The 14,542-nt window shown below is 37.4% G+C and overlaps 1 protein-coding gene across 1 annotated transcript in view; it reads left to right on the top strand.

The window, feature by feature from the left end:
• The window catches only part of STK39 (serine/threonine kinase 39), a 1,002,247-nt gene that overhangs the window by 753,355 nt on the left and 234,350 nt on the right, over positions 1-14,542 (top strand). The window contains exon 16 of the mRNA XM_053698395.1: positions 10,603-10,671. Within this exon, the coding sequence (XP_053554370.1) occupies positions 10,603-10,671 (69 nt within the window). The remainder of the gene's footprint in view (positions 1-10,602; positions 10,672-14,542) is intronic.

The raw sequence follows: 14,542 nt of genomic DNA, 5'->3' as shown, positions 1-14,542 counted from the left end.
TATGTTCACCTTTAGTTAGATTAAACCCTCCAGCTTTGTTCTTATATTGTTTCTTTAAAATTCTTCTTTCATCCTTACATTTCAATTTCTCTATATCATTACATACCAGCTTGATAAATGTATTAACACTGTGATTATTAGAAGATGGGTTAAACATGCTTTTATTTTTTAAAGATAAATCTTTCAATTTCCACTCAATACCCACATTCTTATTTTCAGATTCTAGATATTTGTTCTCATGGAACCACGTTTTCAATTTGATATTCCTAAAAAACCTCTTTAAATCTTTATTCAATTCAAAGAAATTGGTATTTGCATAAGGGCAAAAAGAGAGTCCTTTTTCTAGCAAGCTTAACTCTTCGCTAGTCAGTTCTTTCCCAGATATGTTCAATACAGTGGACAGTTCAGATCTTACCCCTTTATGCAGCTCAGTCCATTTATTGATTGAGAGGTGGTGTGCAAAAGGTAAGCTGAATCCAGGTTAAAGGGGCAGAGGAATAGTGGATGTTAAAGGGGCAGAGGAAAGTATATGACAGTACCCGCCTTCAAGGATGTCCTCCTGGCTTACTAGGATGAGTCAAATGAAACTTCTTCAACAAACGAGGAGCATTGAGATCTGTAGCAGCAATCCAAGAGTCATTGTCTTCCTCATAACCCTTCCATCTGACAAGGTTTTGGAGTTGACAACAGCGAATTCTGGAATCGATAATCTGTGCTTCTTTAAATTGTTTCTGTCTATCAAGTACCGGAGGAGGTGGAGGAGATACATGATCCGGGAAAGGATTTTATTTGAATGGCTTAAGCAGTGAGACATGAAAGGTAGCATGTATACGATAAGTTGGTGGCAGTTGGAGTTTAACTGCATTAGCATTAATGATCTTTACAATCCACTGTATAGAGAACTTAATTTCTTTGAGGGTGTATTCAATTTTAGGTTTTTGTGGAAAGCCATACTTAATCCCCAACTTTGTAGTTAGGTGGAGCACGTTTGCGTAAGTCATTGTAATGTTTTTACTGGAGCTGAGCTCCTCTGATATTAGAACATAGAATGTTTAAGCCATCTTGAATAGTAGTCAATGTATTGGTAACAGCTGGACACTTGGAGAAAGAGGGAGAAAGAAATTGGAAAGTTGGATGAAATCCATAGTTGGCATATAATGGGGTTCTTTTAGTTGTCGAACTGATGGTGTTGTTGAAGCCAAATTCTGCGAGTGGTAAAAGGTTTAACCAGTTATCCTGTAGATGAGTCGTGAAACAGCGAAGATACTGCTCCAACCACTGGTTTGTTCTTTCTGATAATCCATTGGTTTGTGGGTGATAAGCACTGCTAATCTTCATTTCAACAGAAAGGGTTTTGCACAATTCTCTCCAGAAGTTGGAAGTAAACTGTGCTCATCTATCGGTTGGGAGACTGGTAGGTAGGCCATGTAGTCTGACAATGTTGTTTATAAACAACTCAGCTGTCTTAGGTGCAGATGGAGTTAGTTGATTGACAACCACCAAAATGGTATCATGTTGCTGTGAAGGAGGGAGTTCAACTATTAAATCCATAGAAAGGAATTGCCACGGTTTCTTAGGAATGGGTAATGATGTGAGTAATCCATAGGGAGGTCTTCTCTCTGATTTGCAGCGAGTACAAGTGGTACAAGTGGTGACAAAATCTATGGTAGACTGTTGCATCTTAGGCCACCAAAAATGTTGTTGTAGTAGTTCTAGGGTTTCTGTATACCCGGGTGCCCCTTCAGGGGAGTGTCATTAACATGTTTTCAAACAAAAGTTTGTAAATAAGTGGGAATAAATAATTTCTCTTCTTTGTATAGTAGTCCATTGCTCTCTGTATGTAACAAATGATGAGGAATTGAAACATCATTTAGTAGAGCTGACATTACTTTAGAGCTGAAGCCATCAAGAATACCAATTAAACGCTCAGGAGGTATATTGGTACTGGGAGCTTGTGGTGCAGGCGATGGGAACATCTTGGAACCTGTCTGGCAAATAGAGTTTTATTGGTTTTCAGATATTCCAAATTTCGATGATCAGAATAAATAATAATAGGTAGTGACATTGGCCCCTATTTATCAAGCCGTCAACTGAAAATACGCTGGAATTCTGCAGCGTAATTGTGGAGAGCTTGATTTGCCTTATTTATCAAAGGCTACAGTCCGGCAAAAGTAGAATTTTGTGACGTTACATACGATCCGCTGGTCTCAGTCCGACACAGATCGATGCTTACGTCACTACAGATGTTCCAAATGCAAATTCGGCACTATCTGACTACTTTTGCTACTTATCAAATAACTACCAGGTAAGCTCGGCACTATTCAGGCCCAGTGTACCTGGTTTTCAATGCCATAGGAATCAATGGGCGTCTGAAAGAAGAGAAAGCTTATGTTTGCTGCTGCCCGATATCCCATTGATTCCTATGGTATAATAAAACTTATGTTTACACCTAACACCCTAACATGTACCCCGAGTCTAAACACCCCTAATCTGCTGCCCCCTACATTATACTTATTAACCCCTAATCTGCCGCCCCGACACCGCCGCCACCTAAATAAAAGTTATTAACCCCTAATTTGCTGCTCCCGCCACTGCCGCCACCTACATAAAGTTATTAACCCCTATTCCACTGTTCCCAGAGCCCACCACAACTAAATAAAGTTATTAACCCCTAAACCCCCGGCCTCCCACATCACTACCACTTACTAAACTTATGAACCCCTAAACCGCCAACCCCCCACATCGCCATAAACTAAATAAACTATTAACCCCTAAACCTAACAACCCGTTAACCTTACATTAAATATTAACTCATCCCTGTCTTATAATAAATTTAAACTTACCTTTAGATTTAAATTAAACTATATTAAACTATTAATGAATCTACCCTAACTGTTATACTAAAATTATATTAAACTATATTAAACTAATTAATTTAATCTACCCTAACTATTATACTTAAATTACAATAAACTATATTAAACTAGTAATTAACCTAGGCGTTTGAAAAAAGACAAAACTTGCAGGAGGTCCAAACTGTAGTAAAAAAGTAGCTTTTATTGGGACAGCGACTAAGAACAAAAGGGAGCCATCAGCTCACAGCGGTACACAGGAATTATCAACAAAGGCAAAAAACTGCAGACATGTTTCGTGTGGGTCTGCCACACTTGCTCACTGAGCATCAGCCAATAGGATTTTTCCTACCTTAATTCTGATTGGCTGATAGGATTCTATCAGCCAATCGGAATTGAAGGGACGCCATCTTGGATGACGTCACTTAAAGGAACCTTCATTCTTCAGTCGCCGTCGGATGGAAGAGGATGCTCCGCGTCGGATGTCTTCTAGATGGACCCACTCTGCTACGGATGGAAAAAGATAGAAGATGCCGCCTGGATGAAGACTTCTGCCGGTCTGGATGTCCTCTTCTGGCCATATCAGATGAAGACTTCTGCCCCTCTGGAGGTCCACTTGTGCCCGGCTGGGTGAAGACATCTCAAGGTAGGGTGATCTTCAAGGGGGTAGTGTTAGGTTTTATTAACCCCTTAATGACCGGACCATTTTTCAATTTTCTTACCCTTAATGACAATGGCTATTTTTACATTTCTGCAGTGTTTGCGTTTAGCTGTAATTTTCCTCTTACTCATTTACTGTACCCACACATATTATATACCGGTTTTCTCGCCATTAAATGGACTTTCTAAAGATACCATTATTTTCATCATATCTTATAATTTACTATAAAAAAATATAAAATATGAGGAAAAAATTGAAAAAAAACACACTTTTTCTAACTTTTACCCCCAAAAGCTGTTACACATCTACAACCACCAAAATACACCCATTCTAAATAGTTTCTAAATTTTGTCCTGAGTTTAGAAATACCCAATGTTTACATGTTCTTTGCTTTTTTTGCAAGTTATAGGGCCATAAATACAAGTAGCACTTTGCTATTTCCAAACCACTTTTTTTCAAAATTAGCGCTAGTTACATTGGGACACTGATATCTTTCAGGAATCTCTGAATATCCATTGACATGTATATATTTTTTTTTAGAAGACATCCCAAAGCATTTATCTAGGCCCATTTTGGTATATTTCATGCCACCATTTCACCGCCAAATGCGATCAAATAAAAAAAATTGTTGACTTTTTCACAAACTTTAGGTTTCTCGCTGAATTTATTTACAAAAAACTTATGCAATTATAGCATACATGGTTGTAAATGCTTCTCTGGGATCCCCTTTGTTCAGAAATAGCAGACCTATATGGATTTGGCGTTGCTTTTTGGTAATTAGAAGGCCGCTAAATGCCGCTGCACACCACACGTGTATTATGCCCAGCAGTGAAGGGGTTAATTAGAGAGCTTGTAGGGAGCTTTTAGGTTTAATTTTAGCTTTAGTGTAGTGTAGTAGACAACCCAAATTATTGATCTAGGCCCATTTTGGTATATTTCATGCCACCATTTAACCGCCATATACGATCAAATTAAAAAAAAAACTTACATTTTTCAAAATTTTAGGTTTCTCACTGAAATTATTTACAAGCAGCTTGTGCAATTATGGCACAAATGGTTGTAAATGCTTCTCTGGGATCCCCTTTGTTCAGAAATAGCAGACATATATGGCTTTGGTGTTGCTTTTTGGTAATAATAAGGCCGTTAAATACCGCTGCGCACCACACTTGTAATATGCCCAGCAGTTAAGGGGTTAATTAGGTAGCTTGTGGGGTTAATTTTGAGCTTTAGTGTAGAGATCAGCCTCCCACCTGACACATCCCACCCCCTGACCCCCCCCTGACCCCCCTCAAACAGCTCTCTTCCCTCCCCACCTCACAATTGTCACTGCCATATTAAGTACTGGCAGAAAGTCTGCCAGTACTGAAATAAAAATATTTTTTTTATTTTTTTTTTTATTTTTTGTCATACAGTCTGCAGTGATGGATCCCTCCTTACCCCACAACCTCCCTGATCCCCCCATACATCTTTCTAACCCTCCCCCTCTATCTATTTGCCGCCATCTTGGGTACTGGCAGCTGTCTGCCAGTACCCAATTTGCTCCCCAAAATATTTTTTACTTACTTTTTTAATATAAAATATTTGTTTTCTGTAGTGTAGCTGTCCCCCCTAAATAACCTACATCCCTCCCCCTCCCAGATCCCTTACTAAAAAACAGAGATGCCCCTGCATCTACATCAATCTTTTTACTTTCTTGCCGGTATATTTGGCGTGCGCATGCACGCGCGCGCACTCCCGCCCCCCCCGCCGCAACCGCCGCAACGGGTGAAATAAGAAGTAAAGACCGATCAGTTGGGGAATCAACACCTAGGGGCATAAGTTCAAAAAGAAGCTCCCACCCACCAACTACTTTGTGCACATACATAGCTGATGCAGATGGGGCCACAGAGTGGCCCGTTCTGCATCGGTATGTGAAATGGGGATTGTAGTGATGCCTCAATATTGAGGCATCACTACAATCCCTTGTAAGCAGCTGGAAGCGATCATGATCGCTTCCAGCACTTCAGACAACAGAGGACGTACCAGGTACGTCAACTGTCATTAAGGGAAGTTTTTCCTATGACGTACCTGGTAAGTCCTCTGTCATTAAGGGGTTAAGGGAGGATTGGGTGGGTTTTAGAGTAGGTTTGGGAGTGTGGGTGGTGGGTTGTAATAATGTTGGGGGGTATTGTTTTTTTTTTTACAGGTAAAAGAGCTGATTACTTTGGGCCAATGCCCCGCAAAAAGCCATTTTAAGGGCTATTTGTAATTTAGTATAGGGTAGGGAATTTTTTTAATTTTGGGGGGCTTTTTTATTTTATTAGGGGGATTAGATTAGGTGTAATTAGTTTAAAAATTTGTAATTTCTTTTTTATTTTCTGTAATTTAGTGGGGGTTTTTTTCCATAATTTAGTTTATTTAATTTAATTGTAATTAATTGTATTTAATTTAGGTAATTAATTTAATTATAGTGTAGTGTTAGGTGTAATTATAACTTAGGTTAGGGTTTATTTTACAGGTAAATTTGTACTTATTTTAACTAGGTACTTATTAAATAGTTAATAACTATTTAATAACTATTCTACCTAGTTAAAATAAATACAAAGTTGCCTGTAAAATAAAAATAAACCCTAAGATGGCTACAATGTAACTATTAGTTATATTGTAGCTAGCTTAGGGTTTATTTTACAGGTAAGTATTTAGTTTTAAATAGGAATAATTAAGTTAATTATAGTAAATTTATTTAGATGTATTTAAATTATATTTAAGTTAGAGGGGTGTTAGGGTTAGGGGTTAATAAATGTATTATAGTGGCGGCGACGTTGGCGGCGGCAGATTAGGTGTTAATAAATTTAATATAGTTGTGGCGACGTTGGGGGTGGCAGATTAGGGGTTAATAAATAAAATGTAGGGTTCGGCGATGTTGGGGGCATCAGATTAGGGGTTCATAAGTATAATGTAGGTGGTGGCGGTGTCTGGAGCGGCAGATTAGAGGTTAATAATATAATGTAGGTGGCGACGATGTTGGGGGCGATAGATTAGGGGTTAATAAGTGTAATATTAGGGGTGTTTAGACTCGGGGTTCATTTTAGGGTGTTAGGTGTAGACATAACTTTTATTTCCCTATAGGAAACAATGGGGCTGTGTTATGAGCTGAACGCTGCTTTTTACAGGTGTTAGGTTTTTTTTCAGCCAGCTCAGCCCCATTATTTCCTATGGGGAAATCGTGCACGAGCACGTTCAGCCAGCTAACTGCTGACTTAAGCAACGCTGGTATTGAGGTAAGATGTGGAGCTAAATTTTGCTCAACGCTCACTTTTCTGAGGCTAACGCCGGCTTGCAGAAAACTTGTAATACCAGCGTTGTCTTAAGTGAGCGGTGAGAAAAAAAGGCTCGTTAGCACTGCACAGCCTTACCGACAAAAACTCGTAATCTAGCTGTTAATTTATTGTAACTTTGTAATTTTTTAGTGTAGATTTAAATTATTTGAGTAGGATTAGGTGTTTAAATATATAATATAGTTAATTTAATTTGTAGTTTAATGTAATTTTAGTATAAAAGTTAGGTTATATTATTTTTTTCTTTTAATATAGTTTAATGTAATTTTATTATAATAGTTAGGGTAGGTTAATTATTAATTTAATGTAGTTTAATGTAATTTTATTGTAATAGGGTAGGTTAATTATTAATTTAATATAGTTTAATGTAATTTTATTATAATAGTTAGAATAGGTTAATTATTAGTTTAATATAGTTTAATTTAAATCTAAAGGTAAGTTTAAATTTATTATAAGATAGAGATTAGTTAATATTTAATATAAAGTTAGCGGGTTGTTAGTTTTAGGGGTTAATAGGTTAATTTAGTTTATGGCGATGTGGGGGGCTGGCGGTTTAGGGGTTAATACATTTATTTAGTTGTGGTGGGCTCCAGGAGCGGCAGGATAGGGGTTAATAACTTTATGTAGGTGGCGACGGTGTAGGGGCGGCAGATTAGGGGTTAATATGTATAATAATGGGGGATGTGGGCTCCGGGAGCGGAGGAATAGGTGTTAATAAGTTTGTTAGAGTGGCTGTGGGCTCCGGGAGTGGCGGTTTAGAGGTTAATAACTTTATTTAGTTGCAGCAGGGTCCGGGAGCGGCGGGATAGGGGTTAAACAGTTTAGTATAGTGTGGGTGTTTAGTTACAGTATACAAATAAAGCTGGGAAAAAGCCGAAGAGCAGCGAGATTGATGACTGTTAGTTAACAACAGTCCGCTGCTCATTGCCCCGTACTTGGTGCGCAGCTTTTTGTCAGCTTTTTTGTTAAATATGGAGAGCATATTCAGGTCCGTGGCAGCGAAGTTAGGCAATGTCAGGCGAGCGTATTGGTGCCGGCGAATGCAGCACAGTTGACGGCTTGATAAGTAGGCCCCATTGATTCCAATAAATTTCTCCAAGTTTCAAAAGCTACTTTTATTGCTAAAAGTTATTTTTCACCAACTGTGTAGTGAGTCTCTGCTAATCTAAGTACCCTGGAATGGTAAGCGACAGGATGTATAGGATCATTCAAAGATTTTCTTTGGGAAATAACTGCTCCAAGGGCAAAGTCTGAGGCATCAACTTCCAGAATATATTGCAGAGATGGATCAGGCATTTGGAGGATGGGTTTCGTAGTGAATCTCTCTTTAAGATGGTTGAAAGCTAATTGGGCTTCTGTATTCCATACACATTTTGAATTCATTCCAGTGAGAGTAGTGAGTGGTTTTACAATTGCTGAATAATTTTTAATAAATTTCCTATAGAAGTTTGCAAAACCTAGAAACTTGTGTAAGGCTTTCTTATTCTGAGGTACAGGCAATGTTTGCATCTTCCTTCTGTGTACCATCAGGTGTTATGTGGTAAACCAAAAAACTTATTTTGTCTGTCTCGAAGATACATTTCTCCAATTTTGCAAACCCAACAGACATGCTTACGATGTTCTTGAATGGAGGAGGAATAGATCAGAATATCGTCCAGGTATATAACCACGCATACATCCAATAAATGTCGAAAAATATAATTGATAAAACTGAACTGAAAAGTAGCTGGCGCATTACACAGGCCGAAAGGCATAAGCAAATATTTGTATAAACCATACCTAGTACAGAAAGCAGTCTTCCATTCATCACCATGCTTAATACGCACAAGGTTATATGCACCTCTGAGATCCAGTTTTGTGAATATAGAAGCCTTTTGTAACCTTTCCACTAATTCAGGTATTGTGGAATAGTGGAAGAGGATAGCGATTTTTTTATAGTAATTTTATTCAATTGGCGGTAATCAATTATAGGACGCAGTGAGTTCTGTACAAATACATTCCAGCAGCAGCTGGAGACGTAGAGGGTCTGATGAAGCCTTTTGTAAGATTCTCTTCAATGTAGTTCTTAAGATGGAGTAGTTCTGTAAAAAGTTACCAGTGGATTAAGTAGGTGTACACATTGAGTGCATACAGGAAATGAACAGCAGATAAGATGTGGGCACAGGCAAAAGAGAGAGACACAATCCGGAGTAAACAAGTGATGATAATACCTTGAGAGTTTGCACACTTTAGAGAACATTTAGTACTTGCACATAGATACTTGCAGCATGGAAGTAGCATCGGAAGCTTGATAAGAGTATTCACAGTCAGAGAGATCCTGGAGTGTCAGAGAGCTTTTAAATAACCAAGCAATACGGAATGGTGCAGCTGCTATTTATTTATTTGAGAGGTGGTGTGCAAAAGGTAAGCTGAGTCCAGATTAAAGGGGCAGAGGAATAGTGGATGTTAAAGGGGCAGAAGAAAATATATGACACAATTAATTGCTGTTCTTTCTCTTCTCCATGCTTAGTGTGGCACACAGAGACACACAACAAAAAGGTTAAAGCCATTTTTTTACCAGTTTAACTGTGATTTCTATATTATCAACACCTGTTAATTGATACAGGTGACTTTAATTACAAACTAGAGGAGCATCACAAACTTGGAATGCAGTTATTTCGTACAATTTTGAGAAGGTGCCAATAATTTTGCCAAGTCTATTTCTTGAGTTTTGCGTGTAATGTGACCGATTTGGCTTTTTTTTATACTGTTTTGTGTCATAACAATACAAACAAAATAAATAAACATGAGAATGCCTAAATATTTGTAATTGCAACAATTTTCTGGGTGAAGTGGTGCATTATCTGATAGAAATGCAGGGGTGCTAATATTTTTGGCCATTACTCTTATATAGTGCCCTTCACTAATATTGGCACCCTTAGTAAATATAAGCAAAGAAGACTGTGAAAATTGTCTTTATTGTTTAGCCTTTTGTTAAAAAAATACACAACAATACTCTGCTCTTATGGATATCAAACAATTGCAAACACAACACAGGTTTATCAAAAAAACAAACAAAAAAAAACACCTTTGTTAAATATATGCGTGGCAAATTTTTGACACCCCTATGAATTCATATGAGAAAAATACATTTGAAGTATATTCCCATTGCTATTTTACATTTTTTTTGTACACCTGGGTGACTAGGAGCGGGAAATTGTTCAACCATGACTGGTATAAATATGAGGTAACACATAGGCCAAATTCCCTTAGTCTTCATCACAATGGGTAAGACCAAGGAATATAGCTGCTATGTGCGGCAAAATTGGCTATAAGAAAATAGCAAAAGCATTGAAAATGTCCATTTCCACAATCAGGGCAATAATTAAGAAGTTCCAGTCTACTGGAAAAGTTATGAATCCACCTTGAAGAGGATGTGCGTGCCAGTAAGGGTGTTAGTATTGAAATTGTTGGGGTACTTGAGTAGCAGACTTTTAGATACACTGATTTGGGACATTCTTAAAACCATACTTCTGTGACCTGCATACTCCTGAGATTGTCCCAGGTTCAAATCCCATGATAGGTTGGATATAAAATAAAGTCAAATAATTTATTCATCTGTCTCTTGAATGTGAAAATCTTTTAATATGATCTTCAAAGGAAAATGTATCTATCTCCATACATTGTTTTATGAATCGGAAACAAAGGCTTTGCCATATTTATCTGGCTCATTGAGCTTTCTTCCGCTATCCTGAAGGTATCATTTACGTGTGCTGTTTTCCTATTTCCAAAGATACGGCAGATGGTGTTTCGCAGGAGCTCTTCTCAGCAGGCCTTGTAGATGGTCATGATGTCGTTATAGGTAAATGGTATTTCTTTCCTGGAACTATTGCTTGATTACATTACTGCTTCAAGGAAAATAATTGTATTTAACACTCTTTATTTCTCAAAAGAATTCTCTATTCTCTAGCATCATTACATGTAAAATACACTAAAACTGTTCTAAATCACAAAACAAAATGTTCTAACAAAATACAATGAACAATATATTAGTAATTATTTTGCAATAATGTTTTCTATTCTTCTCTTACTGTTGTTCCTTTAAAAGGATGAATGTTTTAAATTAACCAGTCTTTAGAGGTCCCTCGAGCAGCATGTACGATAAATGTCCTTTAATCTTTATTATTTTTCTAATTTTATTTAAATTACACTTCAGGGATATGAGCAGAAATTAAGAAATCATAACCTCTCTGTGAAAGCAGATCAGTTTGTAACTGTATCTGTAATAATAGAGCTATCAACGTCAATGCTTGGCTTTAATATTGATATTATGTCATTTATTGAGCACAAGTAAAGTTATTCTTTAACAATATAGCATTATTAAAGAGACAGGAAGAACATATTTTACTAAAATATTTAATTATATTATTTATTATAATTTATTGTACCTGCAAAGTTCTAAAAGTAATGAAGAAATAGAGGAACACAGACAAATTCAAAATTATATTCAAAATTCAAGAAAAGGATGTCAAGATACAATAAATCTCATACTGCATATGCGCAACAAAATTTATTGAGGCCTACCACCCAATTCCAGCCTTCTGTGTGTGTGTGTATATATATATATATATATATATATATATATATATATAAATATATATATATATATATATATATATAATATATATATGTGTGTGTGCGCATACAAAGGGACTTTGTATACACAGATATTTGATCTTATATAGAGAATATATGATAACATTATAGTTTACATATGTTTATAAATATGTGTTATAAAATGGGAAAAAGTCACTTGAAAAAAATGTACTATTGCTTTATAGGTAAGCGAGATGTTATAGCCGATATCCTGTTTATTTGGGAACAAGGATCCCAGAACAATGAACATGATATATAAATTTTAGAATACTGAGATATGAAGTGTAGCTATCAGTGGCTAGTACCCACGCATACCAAGGAGCTGATCAGTTCCAGAGAGCCAGAGAGAGGCCATATGATAGATGTTACATGGATTGATAATAAGAAGCTGTTCAGCATACTATGTTATGTAAGTTATATCACATGTATTGTGCCTCATTCGCCCCTATCTTCCCATTCCCCCTTCTCTTCCTTTTTTGTCTCTTTCTTTCCTCCCTTCTTGTCTTCTCCTTCTCTCCCCTCTTTTCATCTGTGATCTCATACCTCTAAATATTATGTCTTAGCAATACTAGGACCCCTACCTCTTTTTACATACACACTTGTTAAAATTTTGGTTGTATATTATGTTCTCCTTGTCAAAGCTGCATTCTGATTTGAATTCTGTATTCATACTAACTTGAGCAGCTATGATGTATTGTTTAACAATTGATCAACCTAATAAAAATTATTTAAACAAAAAAAAGGGGGAAAAAGTGTTTGGATGCATACACACAATATTATTAGTAAAAAAGATATTATGAAAATAATGAACAAATGTGTGAAGTTTTAATTAATGAAAATGGCTAAAGTTTTTTTTTTTAATTTTTATTGGGAATTTGAAAATATTATTTAACTGTACTCCCCCCACACACTGTTCACCACCATCTTAGGTACTGGCAGACAGTCTGTCAGTATGCAGTTTAGTGCTTTTATTTTATTTTTTAGTATTTCTGTAGTATAGATCCCTCCTCACCCTCCTACCTCCCAAAAAGCTCTCAACCCTCCCTCTGCTCCCCACCATCTTTGTTACTGGCAGCCAGTCTGTCAGTAACAAATGATTCTTATGTTTTATTTATTATTTATTTTAATATATTTTTCTCACCCACCCCTCTGCAACATCAGATTTTTCTGTAGCATATGCCCCCCCTTCTTTCTCCAGCCGATATTGTTCCATATTGTAGGGCCCCATCCCTCCCACTTCCTTCTTAACTTTTCTGTAGTGTAGGGAACCTGCACTTCTCTGCTGGGCCATCCACCCACCCCCCTCCTTTCCTACCACCGCTCCCACTCGGCACCAATAGAAGATCATCACAGAGAGTGAAACAGACATTGTCACTCTCAGTAACGATCAGCAGTCTGGCTTTATATGGTAAGGGAGCATGATCAGTGTTCCCTTACCATATGAAAGCAGATGCCTTCTGCCCCGTGGTTGCTGCTCCTGCTGTCAAAGCTGACAGCGGGGACTGCAATATGCACCTCCTTGCTGGACGTAGGTACTACCTTAACCCAATTTGCTGGGCAAAGTACTTTGTGACATAGTACCTACATCCATATAGTGCAACGGGTTAAAATGCACCATAGTGACTTACCATGGCTTACCCTGCTACATATCATTCTCTAATTGGCTTTAATTGATATCAACTACAAAACAATGTACTTTATATTAATATTATGATCATGGCTAGCATGTTGTCTGCAGAGTTAGCACATATTCAGGTAGAGTAAGACTTGTGCGTTCGTCTTTTAATGCTGAAAAAATGGTAATTTCAGTGTTAAAACAGCAATGCAGCCATTACTAGTCTTGTCGGTATAGCTATACCGCATGCCTTTTAGCTTGTAATGCAACGTTAGTCGTGCACTTGTAAAAATGATGTTTTTTCATGGGACTTCCATAGCGCAGCCATTACGAGTTTTGCGGTGAGGCTAAAACGCTTGTGTTACACCCTATAACGACAGGTTCCGTACCGCCATCTGAGAGCAGTAGCTATGAGTTTTACGCAACAAAACTGTTACATAAAACTCATAACTAAAGTGTTACAAAGTACACTAACACCCATAAACAACCTATTAACCCCTAAACCGAGGCCCTCCCGCATCGCAAACACTAAATTAAAGTTAATGGGTGATGGGGGAAACCAGACGTGGACTCCTTGCCCAGTGTGCTTAGAGGAATGTGGCTGCACCTCACTGACGAGGCCCATAGAAGGCTGAAACGATCGTCTGGGGTTGTCATGTTCCTTGTTCAGAGGAGAATTGCCTGGTATTTCGGGGCTGGACTGACCTTACTGGCAGGATCAGACTGATATACTTCAGGAAAGTTTTCTTCTGTGAAAAGCACACTGGTCTAAAAGAGGCTGCTTCCGGGTGGTAAATCGCCATAGAACAAGCCACTGAGCTGTTGTTCGTTCCTGGTAGAGCGCTTCTCTCTTCGTATACTAAATTAAAGTTAATAAACCCTAATCTTCCGCTCCTGACATCGCCGCCACTAATAAAATGTATTAACCCCTATTCCACCGCTCCCCTACATCGTCACCACTATACTAAAGTTATTAACCCCTAAACTGCCACCCTCCCGCATCGCAAACACTACTTAAATATTATTAACCCCTAATCTGCCGCCCAGCCACATCGCCCCCACTATACTAAAGTTATTAACCCCTATTCCGCTGCTCCCTATCACCTCTGCCACTATAATAAACCTTTTAACCCCTAAACTGCAAGCCCCCCACAACATAATATACTAAATTAAACTATTAACCCCTAAACTGAAAGCCCCCCACATCACAATAAACAAATATAAACTAGTAACCCCTAAACCTAACGCCCCCTAACTTTATATTAAAATTACAGTTTCCCTATCTTAAATTAAATTAAATTAAAACTTACCTGTCAAATTAAAAAAGCTAAGTTTCAACTAACAATTATACAAATATAACTATTAAAGTAAAATTAAACTAACTACCAATTAAAGAAAACTAAAATACACATTAAAAAAAATCGCAATAGACTAATATAAAAATTAAAAACTATCTAATTGC

This window comes from Bombina bombina, chromosome 1 (genome assembly GCF_027579735.1).
Source record: "Bombina bombina isolate aBomBom1 chromosome 1, aBomBom1.pri, whole genome shotgun sequence".
Classification (NCBI taxonomy): domain Eukaryota; kingdom Metazoa; phylum Chordata; class Amphibia; order Anura; family Bombinatoridae; genus Bombina; species Bombina bombina.
The sequence above is the reverse complement of the archived record's forward strand: the minus strand, read 5'-3'. Positions and strand labels throughout refer to the sequence as shown.